At 40.9% G+C, this 19,929-nt stretch overlaps 1 protein-coding gene across 4 annotated transcripts in view; it reads left to right on the top strand.

Moving 5' to 3' along the window:
• Nucleotides 1-16,996, top strand: part of DSP (desmoplakin) — a 39,799-nt gene extending 22,803 nt beyond the window's left edge. For 2 of the 4 annotated variants that reach the window (XM_080582733.1, XM_080582732.1), the window contains exons 13-24: nt 536-662; nt 1,175-1,379; nt 1,893-2,110; nt 2,905-3,071; nt 3,396-3,534; nt 4,841-5,034; nt 5,807-5,969; nt 6,581-6,664; nt 7,477-7,584; nt 8,233-8,331; nt 9,216-11,507; nt 13,021-16,996. In XM_080582733.1, the coding sequence (XP_080438859.1) occupies nt 536-662; nt 1,175-1,379; nt 1,893-2,110; nt 2,905-3,071; nt 3,396-3,534; nt 4,841-5,034; nt 5,807-5,969; nt 6,581-6,664; nt 7,477-7,584; nt 8,233-8,331; nt 9,216-11,507; nt 13,021-16,215 (6,991 nt within the window). In that variant the 3' untranslated portion in view covers nt 16,216-16,996. The remainder of the gene's footprint in view (nt 1-535; nt 663-1,174; nt 1,380-1,892; nt 2,111-2,904; nt 3,072-3,395; nt 3,535-4,840; nt 5,035-5,806; nt 5,970-6,580; nt 6,665-7,476; nt 7,585-8,232; nt 8,332-9,215; nt 11,508-13,020) is intronic. The other 2 variants (XM_080582734.1, XM_080582735.1) reach the window with 2 other exon arrangements.
• The last annotated feature ends 2,933 nt before the right edge of the window (nt 16,997-19,929 follow it).

Raw genomic sequence — 19,929 nt, 5'->3', positions numbered from 1 at the left:
TCCCTAAGCTAACAGAGACCTGAGCCAGGAGGTCTACACAATGCAGCAAACGAGCTTGAGTGAGCAGTCGGTAGGTCTATATCCATGTACTGCTGCTGTTGGACTTACTACTTAGGGTGTGCTGTGTTGTGCAAATCTACGAGCCAATTCAACATATAGGAACCAGCTCAGATGTTGTGCTCATGCTGTAGTCTCGTCCTGGTTGTTCAAAGTTCTGTCTGAAAGCCTGGTTTGTCTTGTAGTTAATACTTTTTGATGTCTTTTGGTATTTAGAATTATGTGCATAATATTACTTCAGGCCCTGGTTAGCAGCGATACCTATGTTCTTACGCAAATTACTGGAGAGAGTTTGGAATTTTAGTTGTATATTCATTAGTATACTACTTATTCATTTGAAAGTTAAGGATAAATTCATTTGCATATTTTTTCTAGTAGAGAGCAAACTTTAACACACTCAACCTCTAGTGGATGTTTCTTGCGATATTTTGTGGCTATGCTGTAGGTTTTGACTATGGAATTTCTTTTCCCATCTCAGAATTGAACAATACTATGAAGCTATTCTGGCTCTGTGGAATCAGCTGTACATCAACATGAAGAGCCTGGTATCTTGGCATTATTGTATGATTGACATTGAGAAAATCAGAGCGATGACTATTGCTAAGGTAATACTCTATCAGGCCTTAACTGTGGACCAAGGACATCATCACTGACCTGTCCTCTACCACCCCAAACAACGTTTGCTGTATGTTCTGCAAAATCACGTGCCTTCCTTTTGCTGTGTTGCACAAGCTGTTCGGTATAGAAGCTGTCATTTTATTTAAGGAAAAGCAAAATGCTTTCCTATTGAAACATGATATGGATAAAAATAAAGGTCAGCTAAGGGGACTTAACCACATACTTGCTGTACTAGTTCCCACAATGCAAGGGCATGAATAGACACAGTAAAAGGCAAAGTTGCAGTATTCTTAAGTTGTGAAATGTTTTTTTACAGGAATAGATTAGCTTAAAAGGCACTTTGTGCAACATGCTTGTGGAGGCAGCCTGTGTAGGTTTTATTCTAAAATGAGGTTCCTCTGCCCTTCTGTAGGTATATTAGTACGTTCCTTAATAATTCACTAGTCATATACCTTCTTCAGTTGCTGCCTTTTTTCAAAACTCGTCTTCTTTATTTCAGCTGAAAACAATGCGTAAGGAAGATTACCAGAAAATAATAACTGACCTAGAGATCCATTATCAAGAATTCCTCAGGAACAGCCAAGGCTCAGAGATGTTTGGTGATGAAGACAAACGGAAGATGCAGACTCAGTTCACTGATGCTCAGAAGCACTACCAAACCTTGATAATACAACTGCCAAATCAACCGCGGCAGCCGCAACCAGGTCTGTTGTCCCCTTGTTTTCTTGCAGATATTGTACTGCTTGGGTTTCTTTCTTTAGAATGGAAGAGAAGGGGCTGCATTTTCACTTTGTGAAAAAGTTCTCATAAACATATAGACAAAAACGTGTCCAAGAACTGTAATTGCTGTCTACCAGTAAAACAAAACTGGCCATGCACAGGGAGGGGTATGTTTTCCTTTCTTCCTTCTATGGCTGTGAATCTGGGAATAGTCCTCTGAAGTTCATGGAACTTGGTGGGAAAAGGAGAGGGTTTTAATCCGTCTGTTATGTTTTCAGTTGTTAGGAAGCAAAACCTCACTACTGCGTTTGAGGAAGCAAGTTTATTTTTTTCTGAAGGGGAAACTTCATTACTTTAAACAGCTGCCTACTGGCCCAGATCTCTCTCTTCTAAGTTCTACAAATCAAATCAGTACTTAGGTCAGTTTGGCACTGCATTGGCTTTCTGCTGTGTAGGAGGTCAGTTCTCTGGCAGATGACATTTACACAATTTTACAGTGATCCCAACTGAGACCTGTCCAGTGGGTTCCTCAAACACCATTATAGTTAATGAGAGAAATAGAGAACATGATAAACAGGAGGCCTGGCTGCTGATGGAGCTTCAGAAACTTCGGCGTCAGATTGAATCTTCAGAGATACGGATGGTTCAAAGAGCTCCACTTGGAGTGGATCAAGGGGCTCTGCATGACTTTTCAGTCAGAATACAGGAATTAGAGGTAACTATGTATGTTTTTCATTGAGCTTCTTAAGATCATCATGACTGTCCTGCAGGGCATACTGCAATTGTATTCCTGATCAGCTGGGAAAGACACACCCACACCCTGTGCCTAGATTTTTCAATTGGAAGCTAACCATGATATTTGGATTGGTGTTTAGCTCCTTATCCGGGTGCCCAAGTAGAAAAAGTTTACTCTTGTGTTTTAGAAGACTAATTTTGGCAAGCTAAGAGTACAAAAAGCTTGATGTCAAGTGGACATGAGCTCATGTTAAGCCTCATCCAGGTTAAATCACTGTTAACATCCTTTTTTAAGGACCCCACGTTGCCAGCTACTGTTGAAGCGCTGTCTGTGGGATGCGAGTGCGTACTTGAGGCTTACAGACTCTCTCCCCCTTCCAACTCTTAATAAGAGTTATTGAAGGAGACTGGAAAGAGAAGATTAGTAAGAAAAGGGAACAGATTCGGTCTGAGAAATTCTTCTGGGGGCAGTGAGGTTGCAAGAAGGACTTCAGCGTGTCCACTGAGAGTAGCTGACAATAAGGCATTCTGTGACCTGCTTGCTACAGAGCTGAGTTCTAGAGTGGAAGAGGTGCTCAAAAAGAGGTATTACCTGTTGTGGATGGTACAAAATAGGAACTGCAGAATGTTAATTATCCGAGGCACTGCTTCATTCTTCAGTCCAGCTGGTTAGTTAAGACCAGACTATTTGGATAAGGAGACCAATAGCTTATGTGTTGTAGAACGATCATTCAGCCACCAAAAATGTGTAAATCAGGTATTCTCTTTCCTTAGGGTGTGCAGAATGACTCTCAAATAATGGCTGAAACCCTCAATAAGCATAAGGACTTGCTGCCTAACTTCAGGGGCTGTGAAAAGTATGTGTACTTGCAATCAGAGATAAATGCCTTATTTCAAAAACTGGAGAATATTAATGGTGTTTCTGCTGGCTACTTAGACAGGTAAGAAAATTGAGGTTATATCAATAAATCATTCACTTTCTTCCATAATTCTTAGTCCATAAATCTGCCTTTTGTTATCAGGGGTATATAATTACACCTTCTTTCCTACAAATGCTCTCTATGTAGGTAGAAACAGATACTTAAGTGAATTTTTTCTTTTCTTAAAGACTTTAAAAAAAAAAAGGGGGGAGAGAGAATCATGGGTATCGCTGAATTTTTGTCTGTGTTGTCTTTTCTCTTTAACTAATGACTTCCAATTAGAGTTAGCACCTTTCCTGCTTCAGTCCGTAATGGATTTGTCTTGTGTTGTATTATTTATTGTAGCTTGAATGTACTGAGGTGTCTGCTCCAGCTTATTCTACAAACAGAGGATGTGATCAGAGTTTTTGAAGTCAGACTGTCTGAAGAGGAGACTGTTCCTTTGGATCTTGATAAAGTGGAGGCTTATCGAGCTTGTCTAAAGGTGAGAAGCTAAGACCCAAGGACACAGCAAGACAGAATTTGTAGCAGTCATCACTAGTCTGTTGAGCTGGGTGGAAACCTCCTGAAATGGCAGGAGGTGGAAGAGCTGGTCCTAACATATTTGGACGTAGAGATATGATGTTTTTGCAAATTACTGGAGGGAATATACAGTTTACTACTACTTTCATCCCCTGGGTGTTGCTGCCCCCATAGCAAAGCCAGGAGCATGGAAGGTCTCCATAAACCATTTCTGAACAAAATTATCTTTTTCTATTCATGTCACTTATGAAGCTAGATTTGAAGGCAATATTTCCTTTCTTGCAGAAAAGCTTGTTAGATACTCTTGTAACAAGTGACAAGTAAATGAGTGTTGTTGTGTCCTGTTTTTTTGTAGAGTCCATTTCAAATCTTACAGTGAGAACTGCTCATCTTAGATAAGGCAAAGGGTAATTACTTTGCTGTTCACAAAGATGGTTTGCAGAAGCAATCTTTATCTGCCATTGAGATGGTCCTCTTGTGCACTGAGTGCCTTTAGTGGAATAGTTGTTCCTTCTTCCTTTTTTCTTCTCAGGTGAAGTAGGGAAAAGGTGTGTAGGTGGCACAAATGGAGCACAACCAGGTTACTCTTCTACCATATTACCTGAAAGCTGCAGATTCAGTTGCTGGGAGTTGTTTTTAACACAAAAATAAATGCTTGAGCATATTATCAGAGGATATAGTCATCCCCATGTCTGGGGGATGCAATGGAGAGCACTGCTTGCACTGTGTATGCCATTTAGTGTTACCCCACAGTATGCAAGTATGTGAACACATACCACTGTGTGTGTGTAGAACAACATCTCTGTGTAAGATATTTATGAAAATGCAAATCAGGAAAGAAAAAAACATAAGTAACCAGTACAGATCTTTAACTAATATTTTTTAAAAAAGTATTTAAAAACTGTGTATGGCAATTCTGAGTCTTGATCCTACAGCTATTTACATTGCAATGAAATTTTCTAGTCATTTGTTTCTAGGAACAAGCAGGGCAGGCTCTTTTTTGGGAACTGCTCAAATAGCTCTGAGAAACTGAAATGATGGCTACAAAGTATGGCATGAGAGGGCTTTGGTTCAGTAAACTATTTGAGAATAAGTACCAAAGGATATATTTCACTTTAAATAAGTTAACTCCAGTTGGCATTGACATACATACTATGCTGAATTAGAAACAGAGTATTTAGATCCCAACACATTGTACATGCTGTTGATGATTAGGTTTGAGTATCCTCTGAAGTAAAAAAAAAATATGACATTATTTTTTCCTCCAGAAAATGAAAGCTGATCTAAACATGAAGAAGTCACTGTTGAATGCCCTTGAAAATGAACTGCAGAAAATGCTTCAGATTCACTCACAGTCTTGCCAGTCATATACCTTGTATGATATGGACATTGGAAAGTTCTCTGACAAAGTTACCCAACTAATAGACCGCTGGCAGAGGGCTGAAAAGCAGATAGATAACAGGTTTGCTTGAATTTCCTAGTAGCTTCTTCCTTATTGCTATCACTACTAAGATCATCTTAACAGTAAGTCTAAAAGAACTAATGTCTTCTGGAAGTGAAGTTGCACAGATTAGTTGTGGGCAGTAAGACTGTAGTAAATTGTAAATAGTAACTGTGAATAAGTTGAACATGCTTTATAAGAAATTATGTAAGACCAAGCAAGAAAATGTAGAGCCTATGTGCTGTGGAGTTAGCCAACATTTTGCCCCTTAATCAAAGCAATCAGGCTTATTACTGAATACCCTTTACCTGAGGGTTAAAAAAAAAATAAAGCACAAAAACTGAGAACTAAGAGAAAAAAAATACATATTACTTTATTGAACTGAAGGCATATTCTGATAGATTTTTTTTTTTTTTAATTCAGGCCAAATCTGGTCCTAGTGATAAAAATTGAGTAGTTGCTGCTTATTTTGGTGAAAATTGGGAACAAGTGTGCCAGTTACCTTGATTACCTCTGCAAGATTTTTTTCATCCCCTACTTAATTGACAGGAAGTGCCAACCTCTGTGTATTGCAAAATATTCAAAAGGAAGGGACTAAAAACCCTTATTAGGTGACCACTAGCAAGTACAATACTCTTCTACTTAATATTCTTGTTCAGAATCTCCATTTAGAGATTGCCCATTGTTTTACTTAGTTCATTACTGTATTTATCAAGGTGTCTTACTACTGAAAAATGTTTAAAGAAAGAGAATGTACTTCCCATTTTAACAGTTTTCCCTGTTTTTTTTCTAGATCATGGGATTTAGAAAGGCAGATCAAACAGCTGAAAACTTACCGAGATCTGTATCAGGCTCTTTGCAAATGGATCTGTGATGCCAAGCGCAGGCAGGATTCTATCGAGTCCATGAAGCTGTGCGATTCCAACAGTATCATGAGATATCTACATGACCAGAAGGTATGCAACACCTGACTGAGTTGTCTGCAATTAACTGGACTTTACATTGCTTTGCTATTCAGAAACTACCACTATCAGTGCAGTCTTCAACACAGTGGCCTGTTCTGAATTATAACATACAAGCAACCAAAAAACACCATGTGTGTAGAAGTTACGAAAGAGAAAATATTATTATACTTCTTATTTTCTGTCAGTACTGCTACAGATTATGAACAAGACTGTGCTTGTCTCCTGCACAATGACTGACACTTCTACACAGCAGCTTTGAATTAATTCAAGGAACTTTATGTTTTTGCAATTTATGGGACAGATTATAGCCCCCAAATAAAATTAAAAATGGGGTAAATAAGTGTAAGCTAGAGTCCACAGCTGTCCCTCCCTACCTCAGTAGGTTGTTCAGTTGGTAGGCGTTCTTTTGGAGAACAGCTTTCTCACATGCAGTGTGCTTGCCTTTGTGGAAATGGCGTGGCTACACATCATTTCAGGTCTAAACCTCTGGGTTTGCAGTGGTCTCATACTGCAGGTACCTTCTGGTGGAGGCAGTGTGTAGAGGAGAGGAAATGCTGGCAAATCTGAGGGAGTGCTTCACAGCTCGCTTTTTTTCTTGACAGAACTTGCACAGTGAAATCTGTGGGAAGCGAGACAAAGTTGAGGAGCTTCTCAAGCATGCAGATCAGTGCTCGGCTGCAATTAAGGTACTTGGATTTCAGCATTTTTACAGGGTGTGGTTTCTCATGGTCAGGCATTGTCCCATTGTCTCTGCTCCTCTGGCAGGTGAAATGTCAGTTCTCTGTGTGTGTATGCAGAAGTCGGTGGGGTAAAACGCTTCTGTGTACAAAACATAAGGAAGTAATCAAGTGTACTTGCCACTTGAAAATGGCAGGACGATTTGGGAGATACCAGTGAAAGCTTCTCTTCAGGAGAATTGAAGTATCCTTCTAGCCAGACCAACCTTTCCAGTTCACATCTTAAAAATAAGCTACCCATCTGTTCTCTACTCTTAGGAAGTAGGTCTGATTAGGATCTGGTCTAGGAGGCAAGATAAATGCAGATTAGCGGGAGGAATGGTCTTAGTTTCTGTGACAAAGATCTTGCTATATATGGTGTGACAAAAGTGATATGGAAGAGACACAGAGACAGTCTCTGAAGTTCTGGTTGATAACACTACCTAGACTAGTTGTTCCAATGAATTTTTCCACCTCTGGAAGGATAGCCCTCAATTAATGGACCACGTATCTTGCTGTCTTTGCAAAATGCATATGTTGTGTCTTTACCTTTGTCATTCTCCTCTGAGTCTTCCACAGTGGTTCTTGAACTGATGAGCCTTTGTTTGTGACAGAGGTCACAAATGAGAGGGTCATTTGTACATGTCCAGAAATAAACAAGGGAGAACGTAGCTATTTAAACAAAAGAATCCCCATACAACCCTTTATTTGCATTTGCAGATCCCCAGAGAGTTCTCTGGCAGTTGCTAAATGGTTCTGAACTTTTCCCTGCTGTTTTACAGGATTATGAGCTTCAGGTTGCTTCCTACAGTTCTGGATTAGAAACATTGCTCAACATACCTATCAAGAAGTGTGTGGTTCAGTCTCCTGCAGTGCTGATTCTGCAAGAGGTATCTTTCCTTCCTCCCCCACCAATCTTTTGAATTTACATTTATTCATCAGTATGAGCAGATTTATTCATCATTATGAGTCATATCCAGCTATATACTAATAATTAGCACTGTCATTGGTAATGTGTACTAAGCACATATGCAAAAGTAATTACTGCAGAATAGTTGCTGCACTGCAAAATCATACTTGGGCTCATTTAGACAGTAGAACAGCCCTCAGGAATTTACCTCTTTCCTACTCAATGTCCATTATATACATGTTGTGAGAAAGTAAGATTCATGCCCCAAGTGATATAGTCACTTTCAACCTGGGAATTAACCACTATTAAAAGTTTAACTTAGATTAATTGTGACTGTCAGACAGGAAGAGCACGAAGAACCAGGGGATGGAGCCTTACATTTAATATCATATGCACCGTGGGGGAAAATAATATTGAAAAAGGTGTGGGTTTATCAGAAGGGAGAATATGTATGCTTGGGATCCCCAGAAAGTCGTGTGGAGTTGTGAGGAGGAGACTTTGCTTTTTACTTTGTCAAGTAGCATGTGCTGTCAAGTGGACTGGAATTCTTTAAATGGTCTGAGGCATAGGTATGCTCATATCTAACTCTTTAATACAAGCTGATGATAATTCCCCATTTCTTTTCAAGGCTAGCGAGGCTCAGGCTCGCTACATAGAGCTTCTTACAAGATCAGGAGATTATTACAAATTCTTAAGTGAAATGTTAAAGAGCATGGAGGACTTGAAGGTAATCTGCCTCTTATTTCCTTTACTTTCTATTTTTATCACAGGTTAGCACTATTGTTGAAGACTTTATGCTTTAGTACAGTGCTAAACAGTTCACAAAACTAAACCCTGAGCTTTCTCAAGCAACAGGAGGCTCAGTGGTATGCCACAAAGGAGGCATGTAAGCAGTTTCATGCAACTTTTTTTTTAAAGAGTACAGTGTCTTGTAGGGTTACCTCCAAGGTCACACGTGAGGTGAAGAACAAAAGCCTTTGTGGTAAATAGGAGGTGCTTGATAAAGCATGCAGGAGGTTCTTCTCCTCCTCCCAGAGCGTTGACCTCAGTAAGAATACAATTATCTCAGTGCTGAAAGCTTACTCCTTGTGGTTAAGGGGCCACACCTCATTTCAGGCCGTATCTACAGTGTTGGTATCTAATGTTTTAAATGGAGTAACTCCATTCAGCTTAGAGGAAACAGGGAAGACCATTTAAGATGTGATATCCAGGTGACTTGCATCCCCTAGTTGAAAAAGATGGAGATTCTAAGTGAGGCTATTTAATTTTTTGCTGGTGAACTCTTTGTACATCAGATTTTACCAACTGTATGGCATCTCCCTCCTCCATCAAGTATTGTTTCCCTCTGAAATTCATCATGTTGGTTTCTGAATAAGATCTGAATCTGAATAAATAATGAATTTGCCAGAATTTGCCTGGATGACTTTAAGTAAAAAAAAAAAAGACTTCGAGCTCTTACTGAAGCAAAGAAAAAACATCTTTAGACATATCTTGTAAGTTGTCAGATTTGTGACTATATATTGTATTGCTTTTGATAACTTTGAAACAGTTGTCACATGTCTGTGTTTTTTTTCCTCTCCCCCTCCTTCTTTTTCTGTTATCGTTTTGCAGATGAAAGCCACCAAAATTGAACTCCTGGAAGAAGAACTCAGACTTGCCAGGGATTCGAATTCAGAGACAAACAACAAACATAAATTCCTGGAACAAAATCTACAGAAGTACCAGATGGACATTTCTCAGCTCAAAGCAAAGCTGATGAGTTTGGAGGAGATGAAAAGGCAGGCTGAAATGGATGGAAATTCTGCTAAGCAAAACCTGGACAAATGCTATGCTCAAATAAAAGATCTCAATGATAGAATAACCAGGTTGACTTACGAGACTGAAGATGAGAAAAGGAAAAGGAAGTTGCTGGAGGACAGATATGAGCAGCAGAAGAATGACTATGACCAGCTGCAGAAAACAAGACAAAATGAGAAAGACAGCCTTGGTTGGCAAAAATTAGAGTCTGAGAAGGTCATCAAGGAGAAGGAGTACGAGATAGAAAGATTAAGGGTTCTTCTTCAGGACGAAGGCACACGGAAGAGGGAATATGAAAATGAGCTGGCTAAGGTAAGGAACCAGTTTAGCGAGGAGATGAGTAATTTAAAGAACAAGTATGAAACTGAAATTAATATTAAGAAGACTACAATCCAGCAGATAGCTGCACAGAAAGATGATGATGCAAAAGGTCTCAGAGCCCAGGTTGACAGACTGACAAGAGAAAACAGAGACCTTAAGGATGAGATTGTGAGGCTGAATGATGCCATTCTGCAAACCACAGATCAGCGGAGGAGGGCAGAGGAAGATGCTCTTCAGCACAAGGCTTGCAGTTCTGAGGTGTCACAGCAAAAGCACCAGTTAGAGCTGGAGCTGAAACAAATCATTCAGCTTCGTGGTGAAGACAACTCAAGGTACAAGCAGGCTCTTGAAGAGGCTGCCTCTACTATTCAGGATAAAACTAAGGAGCTGGAAAGGCTAAAGGTTCAGCTTCAGGAAGAGGCTAAAAGCCGATGGGAACTTGAAAATGAATTGGCTAAGGTAAGGAACAGTTATGATGAGGAAATAATTAGCTTAAAGAACAAATATGAAACTGAGATTAATATCACAAAGACCACAATTCACCAGGTCACCATGCAAAAGGAAGAGGACACTAATAATTATAGAGCACAGCTTGATAATGCCATGAGAGAAAATAGGAATTTGTGTGAGGAAATTAGGAGACTGAAGAATACAATAAGTCAAACAACAGATAATCTACGGAAAATAGAAGAGAATGCTCAGCAACAGAAGGCAGCTGGCTCAGAGCTTTCTCAGAAGAAACAGCAGCTGGAGATTGAGCTAAAACAAGTTATTCAAAGGCACTCTGATGAAAGCATGCGATACAAACAGTCACTTGATGATGCTTCTAAGACCATTAAAGAGAGAAACAAAGAGATCGAAAGGCTAAGAAAGTTGTTGGATGTAGAAACAAGTCAAAGAAAAGAACTAGAGGATGAGAACAGTCAGTTAAAAAGAGTCCAGTTTGACCTGCAGAAAGCAAACACGAGTGCTACTGAGACAATTAACAAGCTGAGGATCCAAGAGCAGGAACTGGCCAGATTGAAAATTGACTATGAAAGAGTTTCGCAAGAGAAAAAAGGCAGGGATCAAGAAAGTGCAAAGTTCCAAAGCACTGTAAAAGACTTGCAGATCCAGAAGCATAAGCTGGAAGAGGAACTTTGCAGGCAGAATAAAAGTGTAATGGAAGAGACAGCCAGGAGAAAGAAACTGGAAGAGGAAATAGAAAGCATGAGGAGATCTCTGAGAGAGCAATCAGTTAAAATAACTAATCTCACACAGCAGATAGAGGAAGTGTCTATTGTAAAGAAGAGGAATGAAGATGACCTTAGACACCAAAGAGAAGTATTAGATGGTCATGTGAGAGAGAAGCAGAGATACATGGAGGAGATAAGAAAATACACATCTGATATTGAGACTTTACGCCGTCAGTTGGTTCAAGAACAGGAGCAATTAAAGCAGGCTCACCTACGATATGAGCACTTACAGAAAACCTCTGAGGAGAAGAGCAAAAACTTGAACGAGTGCAAAATAGAAATTGAAAGGCTTCAGTCTCTCACTGAGAACCTAACCAAGGAACACTTGTTACTGGAAGAAGAGCTGCGAAATGTTAGATTGGAGTATGATGATCTCAGAATGGTCAGAAGTGAAGTTGATGAGAAAAATACTACCATTGCTGAACTAAAGAATCAGCTTCAGACAAGCAGCAAGCAAACCCTGGAACTTCAGGGGTTGATTAATGATTTACAGAAAGAAAGGGAAAAATTGAGACAGGAAATTGAAAAATTCCAAAAGCAGGCTCTAGAGGTATTCACACATATTTTGATCCCAGCTTTACTATCTCTCAGATATATAATTAATTGCAATGTCCATTTGAACCAACTTACTTCACCCCTTACTGTTTGAGTTCACTGTACTTGTGACTAATATCCCTTTTATGGCCCCTTCCCTTGTTAATTTTAAAAGAAAAATAGCAGGATTTGGCCGCTCTCTTAGCCTCTTTACTCCCTGGGAACTGTGATAGGAAACTGTAAACTGTCTCTGTCATCTAGTTGGGCCTTGCCTTCAGCTTGAAGGAAACCCTAGGTCTGTACCCCAGTCTCCACCAAACCATCCTAAGGGAAAATGAGAATAGATGGAGTACCACTGTGCTTTGGCTGTGTGCTTCCCAGAGCTGTTTTGGCCAGCTCCATTTGGATGTGTTAAAGCCATCCTCTGAGGCTGACGTAAGTTGTATCATAAAGTAAACCACAACAAACAAGCTGTCACAGTGCTGCTTAGCTGTGTAAAGTGTTGACTAAATGGACGAATGAAAGGTGGTGTAGTCAGCTGTACCTAAAATACTTAAAACCTAAATTTCATTAACTGTTGGGACTTCAGTTCCTAAGTCACTAATGGCACTTGTAAATTTCACTATTGGCCCTTATTCCGTAGGCTTGAGGTGACAGTATAGATAGGTTAAAGAAAACATTTTTTTGTTCTTTTACTCTTCTGCCTTGTTCAAAGAGCTAATGTTTAAATATACAAAAGTAAGAACTTGTGAAAATACTTCTTTACTTTTTTCTGTACTTTCCCTCCATACTTTCTTTCTCAGCTATTTCCTTTACTAAGTTTTTATTTTCTTTATTTTTATAATCTTAATACTGATTGAAAAATATTAATATGTAACATTATCTGACGTGTACATATATATGCATGTTACAAATTATGTAAACTTGCATTCCATTTAATATGGACTGCATTTGAATGTGCATGTGCATACGTGCCTGTAGATGTTTGTGTATATGTGTGTGTATATATATACATATATGAAGAACTAAAGGGAATTAAAGTGTAAAGGAACACAAGTAAAATTGTTTGGAGTAACGTGAAACTAATAGTAAAGGAAAAAGTGAGTCATATTTCCTTTTTTATCCACTTATGGCCAGTCCTTAGCTGATGTAAATTCACCCAGGTTAGTAGAACTATGCCAGTGTACACCTACTGGTCATCAGACTCTTACTGAATCTTGAATGCTCTGTGCATATGTAGGTGCAGTATGAGAAGTACTAAAAAGCCATGAAGTACTAACTAAATCACCAGAAAACGTTGACTAAGAGTAACAGAATGGAGTCTCTGGTACTAGAGATACTGTCAGTGAAGGGACAGATGTACCTTCAGTGGTTCATCTGTGTGTCCATGGTCTTGGGTAAGGCACTGCAGTGACTAGAACATTTTCCAGTGGCAGATTGCTGCAGGTTAAATGACAGGCTGAAGAGCATTGTAAGTAGAGAACATAACTCTAACCATCCTCTCTTGGTTTATTTCTTTAAAATTTTAGGCTTCCAATAGGATTCAAGAATCCAAAAATCAGTATAGTCACATTATGCAAGAAAGAGAAACCTTGCTGATAAAAATGAGTGCTTTGGAGCAAGACAAAGCCAGGCTGCAGAGATTAGAAGAGGAGCTGAACCGTTTGAAAGTTAGCCTGGAATCAGAGTCTCGTTTGAAGCAACGCCTGGAAAGTGAGAAACAACAAATCCTGAATGATCTCAATCAGTGGAAGAGCCAGCACTCCCGGACGGAGGAATCCATAAGGAAGATCCAGTGTGAGAGAGAGAAGAGCGAGAGGGAAAAGAACACCCTGAGGACTGAGATTGAAAGGCTGCAGATGGAGATTAAACGGATTGAGGAGAGATACCGATGCAGACTGGAAGAGACTGCTGTCAAAAACCAGTCAGAGTTGGAGTCTGAGCGTCTCAGGTTGCAAAGAGAGATTGAGAAACTTAAGCAACGCCCGTATGGGTCTCACAGGTCTACGCAGACTGAGGAAGACTTCTGTATTGATGCCTCCAAGTTGCTGTTCAGTGGGCTGCGGAAGAAGATTACAGCAATGCAGCTGTATGAGTGTCAAATTATAGACAAAGTCACATTGGATAAACTGCTGAAGGGGCAGAGGTCAGTGGAAGAGGTTGCTGCTGACATTGAACCCTATCTCAAAGGGGCAGGTGCTATTGCAGGAGTGTCTGTTTTGCCCAGACAGAAGTACTCCTTTGTTGAGGCCAAACGGAACCAGCTGCTTACAGCAGAAAACGCAGTTCTGCTCTTGGAAGCCCAAGCAGCAACAGGAGGTGTGATAGACCCACACCGCAATGAGGTATTAACTGTGGACAGTGCTATTGCCAGGGATCTGATTGATTTTGATGACAGAGAACAAATTTACACAGCAGAAAAGGCTATTACAGGATTTAAAGATCCTTTCTCGGGCAAAACTGTGCCACTATCTGAAGCCATCAAGAAAAACTTAGTTGACAGAGAAACTGGGATTCGTCTGCTTGAAGCCCAGCTGGCTGTAGGAGGGATTGTTGATCCTGTCAACAGTGTTTTCCTACCCAAAGATATAGCTTTATCTCGTGGGTTGATTGACAAAGACCTGTACAGGATTCTGAACAACTGCCAAAGTGCTACAAAGAACTTCATTGATCCCACCACCAAAAAGGCAGTCACTTACATGCAGCTGAAAGAAAAATGCAGAATTGAGCCACATACTGGCTTGCTCCTCCTCCCAGTGCAGAAGAGAAGTATGTCTTTCCAAGGGATCAGGCAGCCTGTCTCAGCAGATGCGTTGCTTGAGGCTGGAATTATTAAGGAGTCAACAAGGAATGACTTGGAAAGAGGTGCAATTACAGTGGAAGAAGTGAGTGAGAGAATTATTGATTTCCTTCAGGGCTCTAGTTGTATTGCAGGTATCTACAATGAGGCTACTAAAGAGAAACTTGGCATTTACCAGGCTATGAAAATAGGCTTGGTTAGACCAGGGACAGCCCTTGAACTCCTGGAAGCCCAGGCAGCCACAGGGTTCATAGTAGATCCTGTCAGCAATGTGAGGCTGCCTGTTGAAGAAGCTTACAAAAGAGGTCTTGTTGGAATTGAATTTAAAGAGAAACTTCTCTCTGCTGAAAGAGCTGTCACTGGGTACAAAGACCCAGAAACTGGAAACATCATTTCTCTGTTTCAAGCAATGAACAAAGAGCTCATAGAGAGAGGCCATGGCATTCGTTTGCTGGAGGCCCAGATTGCTACTGGCGGAATCATCGACCCCAAAGAAAGCTACCGCTTGCCAGTAGAGACGGCCTACAAGCGTGGCTACTTCAACGAGGAGCTCAACCAGATCCTCAGTGATCCAAGTGATGACACCAAAGGGTTTTTTGATCCCAATACAGAAGAGAACTTGACCTACTTGCAGCTGAAAGAAAGATGCATAAAGGATGAAGCAACAGGTCTCTGCCTTCTACCCTTGAGAGAAAAGAAGAAGGTGGTGCACACCTCACAGAAGAACACCCTTAGGAAGCGCCGGGTTGTTATTGTAGATCCAGAAACAAACAGGGAAATGTCAGTGCAGGAGGCGTACAGCAAAGGCCTCATAGATTATGATACCTATACAGAGCTAGCTGAACAGGAGTGTGAGTGGGAAGAAATAACTATTACAGGATCAGATGGTAGCAGTAGAGTAGTCCTTGTTGACAGGAAAACAGGTAGCCAGTATGATATACAAGATGCTATTGATAAAGGTCTGGTGGAGAGGAAGTTTTTTGACCAGTACCGTTCTGGCAGTTTAAGCCTGACACAGTTTGCAGACATGATTTCCTGCCGTAATGGCACTGATGAGGTGTTTCGGCATGAGTCAGTGACTCGGTCTCCCACAGTGCTGAGTGTCAGGAGTTCTTCCTCGATGATAAGGAGTGGTTCATTCTCAGAGACTATGGAGGAGTGCAGTCCCATTGCAGCCATATTTGACACCGAAAACTTGGAGAAAATCTCCATTTCAGAAGCTATACAGCGGGGCATTGTGGACAGCATCACTGGACAACGGTTGCTTGAAGCCCAGGCCTGCACTGGGGGCATAATATGCCCTACCACAGGCCAGAGGCTTTCCCTTCAGGAAGCTGCCAATCAAGGTATCGTTGATCAGGATATGGCCACACGGCTCAAACCAGCGCAGAAGGCCTTCCTAGGGTTTGAAGGCATAAAGGGTGGACGCAAGAGGATGTCAGCAGCGGAAGCGGTGAAGGAAAAATGGTTGCCTTATGAGGCTGGGCAGCGGTTCCTTGAATTCCAGTACCTCACTGGAGGTCTTGTGGACCCAGAAGTACGTGGAAGAATAAGCACTGAAGAAGCCATTAGGAATGGATTGATTGATGGTCGTGCTGCCCAGAAGTTGCAAGACACCAACAGCTATCCCAAAATTCTGACCTGCCCCAAGACCAAGCTGAAAATATCCTACAAAGATGCAATGAGTCGGTCAATGGTGGAAGACATCACTGGTCTTAAACTCTTGGAAGCAGCCTCTGTTTCATCTAAAGGTATATCCAGTCCCTACAATGTCTCCTCAGCACCTGGCTCTCGCTCTGGCTCTCGCTCTGGCTCACGTTCAGGCTCACGCAGTGGGTCTAGGAGGGGAAGTTTTGATGCATCGGCAACCTCTTCTTATTCTTACTCATACTCAACCTTCAGCAGTGGGTCTGTTGGGCGCTAGTAAATGAGGCAATGTGTCTGCATTTTAATATCGTCTAGATTAATCTATATCCCCTTTCCTAGAGCAACAACAACAGAAGAACCCAAAGTAAAACCCAAAGCAATATGGTTTGGTGGTCCTATTGTTACTTGCCCAAGCAAAATCATGTTGCTGAAACAAAAGAAATAAAGACATGGCCAAAACAAACTTTTAAGTCTTTCCTGGGTGTGTTCAACTTTTCTTCTGAAAAAGCTGTAAAATGCTTGAATGCAGATTTCTGGAGTACAGATTACGGAAATGCAGAAAGTCTTATTTGTGAATTTGGACTTTCAGTTGCCATTTCCTTCTAGTGTTTGGATTTTTAATGGGTCTCTGTATATTTTAAATACTCTATTATTTGCCTTCTTTTAACTGCAACTGTCAACCTATAAGCTGATAACTGAGGTTTTAAAGTCTTGAAGATTTTTTTTCCCTCAACACAGGCCTTTCTCAATTTCCTATTGTGAAGAAAAAATACTAACAATATGGACAGAAAATACCTTTAATACTGCTGTAGAATCTATACTATAACTTGAAAGGCTCTGTCTTCCACATGTTCTACTTCTGTATGTTTGGCTAGCCATTTTCTTAAGCATAACTTGGGCTATTTCTTAAGCATAAAGGGCTATTATTAGGCTGGGGTTTTGTTTTACTGTTCCCTCTGTTTTCTACTGTTTTGCTTGATTTCCATGTAACAACAAAAAATATAAATCTAACTGCACCAAGTCAGATATTCTGGGCAATAAACTTTTGAAATTGTAAAGTATTTGTTGTGTGCTTATTAAATTTAGCTTATGGATATTCTTAGAGGTAAGAAAGAAAGAACCATTAAAAAAAAGCAGTAAATCCTAGCTTTGTCATAAAAATAGTGTATAGGCACTTTGTTTTTCATGATCCATCATTTTTGATGAATATAGACTTCTGATTCTGTATTTCAGTAGGAAGATTAAGATAGCACCAATAATGGAAACTATATCCTTGAAGCAGAAAGCCAGTTTCCACAGTTGATTATAGGCTCGATGATGACCAGAATCATATTTCTTCTGCTCATGATCCAGCCCATTGTCTGCAGCTGTGAGAAACTGTGTGTCAGATTCTCCCATGTTCACCGTGCAATTTTGGACAATGAGCAGAACAAAGATAAAGTGACAGGGCTTAACCAAGCAGTGTGGTGGGATAGGAGGATCTTTCAAAACCTGAATGGTCACCTCCTGTAATACCACCCTGAAAGCCTAGGTTGAGAAAAGGACAAGAAGGTATTGTTCACATAATGGCTTGCTGTTGCCTGTTGTGCACTGCTGGCTGCTGGCTGCCTGCTGCCTCCTTTTACCTGAGATTTTGTCTGAGCTAAGAAAGAAGACCACAGGATTAGAGGACACAAGTGTGGTCTGAAACTGCTTTTTTTTTTTTTTTTTTTTTTTTTTTTGCCATGACCGTTCCTCAGCCCATAGCAGAAAATGTTCTGTATAGGTTGAGACTGTCCTGTCCTCTCCCATTCACAGTACAGTGCAGATTCCTCGGGGTAGGCATTGTGTACTTACCTGTGTGATCACTTTAAAGAATTCAGGACGGTTTTAGACAACTGCTGCTACAGAGCTTTATTTGTAGGAGCTTTACCTGTCTATGAATGTTATCAGTTGCTACAGATAAAAAGAGGGAACTGATAGGCACGAATGCTAATCACTGTTAATGACGCTGCCTGTTTTTTGCAGCATGTTCCCTTTCTGGGGTGAGGAATAGATGGGGTTATGGTAATTTTGTTTCCAGCTGAAGTGAAGCTCCTAACCTGAAAAGCATTTCCAATGTTTTCTGAAGATCGGAACAGTGTCTAAACACTCTGCTATATGTAAAGTATCCCCTGTTGCTGGACTAAGAAACTAAATGGCCTATTACAAATCAAGAAAGTAGGTGAGAAAGTACAACCTGTCTCCTAGGAACTTCCACAGATATTTGGGGGGGGGGTTATGTCTACATCTGAAGTCTGTTAGATGTACTGCAGGGGAAGATCCAGTTCTTGAATAGTTTTCTGACTGTTAAGGAGAAACAGGTTTTTGTTTTTTTTTTTTTTTAAGAAAACCTTAATCACAAGCTCTTGCCACAGTTTTGAATAGCTAGGAGCTTCTTGGGCTCTACAGTAAAGATAAAACTGTTCATTACTGAAGAAAAGTCTGCTGTTGGGCGCATGCACCCCTGTGGTTTACATGGACAGTGGAATCCTGCGTGCTCTTTGTGGCACAGCCACAAGGACTGTGCTTACGCTTCACACAATGACATTCCTGGCATCTCTGGTGGGTTGTTTAAAGCTGTCTGTGCGCATTACATCTCTTACTGCTAAATCAACCTTTTATCCTATGGATCAACGCTTGTTGTGGTGGCCTAAATATAAGTTCATCTCCTATAAATTATGATGATTGTGCTTTCTTCTCACATACACTCCAGCAGCAGACACTAGTGCAACATTGGACAGTGGTGGCCTCCTTTGACCACAGGTGTTTGGTGCAGGACATCAAGAGGCCTGAGTAGCAGCTGAGCCAGCGCAGGCAACAGGTGGGGCAGGAAACTGGAAACTCAGTGGTGCTAATAAAAAAAATGGAGACCTCTGTAGTAAAAAAGGGAGAGAGGCGTGGTAGGTGATTGCACCAAGAAGGGCAGGGTGTTGTAGGGCTGAGGACAGTAGGTTTTTGCAGCAGTGCCTGTTGTTTGTGAGATGGGAGAGCAGTACCTGGGATCTGAGGAGTAGGCAGGCTGTATTTTGTCGTGGAGTGGTGGTGTGGGGATGCAGAGATGAGTGTGGGGATTTAGGGAAGGGTGTTCATAGGCTCCGCACCTCTCTTGCAGTAAAGACAAAATGAATTTTGTTCATTCACTTTAAAAGATGGCTAGCAACTTTAAATTTTCATCTCAGCTGCTGAGACACTTAAAAAGCCAGGGTAGACTTGTTGGCCCAGCCTGTGGCTGCAAGCACTTCCCTGTACAGGGAGGCGTGCTGGCCTAGGTGTGTTCATTAGCAGCCTTGTGGGTCAGAGTCAATATTCCAGATTTGCGTCTCCTGCTTCCTCCCTGCACCTGGGGGTAGGTGATGCTGACCCTGTTCAATGGGAAATGAGTGCCGTGCGTGCTGACTCGGCTGCAATGGCTGGGAATGGTTCAGTTATTAGCAGGGTCAGCTCCTTAGAGAACTGGGCTATGCTCTGAACAGGATTGGAATTTATTTTTAAGGGTTTCATTGATGGAGTTAGTTGCCTTGATGTTGTGCATTTGATGTTCTCCTGCCTGAGGCAGTGGGCTGGGAAAAGTTTGCTGCATAGGACCATACGGTTTGCACAATGCAGCAGTGCTGGAGACAGAGTTTTATCTGTCTTCTGCTGGTTGGTAATGCACAAATGGCCCAGTTGATTAATAGTGTATCCTTGTGAATATGAAAGATGGATGGGGAATATTTACAGAATAACAATTATGTGACAATGTTAAATTATGCAGTGTGGTGTGGGTTTTTTTTTTTTGGGGGGGGGGTTAAATTCAAATTTCTACATATTTTTATAATATAAATTTGGAATAGTTACTTTGACGTTTATGTGCAACTAGGCTGTTCTGAGATGAGCAGGATTTACTTGTAATACGTAACTGTCTCAGAATAATGTTATACATGGAAAGTTTATTTTTACTTTTACATGGCCAAATAACTTGAGAACAACT

The sequence above is a fragment of the Anser brachyrhynchus genome (assembly GCF_964034855.1).
Source record: "Anser brachyrhynchus genome assembly, chromosome: 2".
NCBI lineage: Eukaryota > Metazoa > Chordata > Aves > Anseriformes > Anatidae > Anser > Anser brachyrhynchus.
Note: the sequence above shows the minus strand (reverse complement) of the source record. Positions and strands in the feature narration are given on the sequence as shown.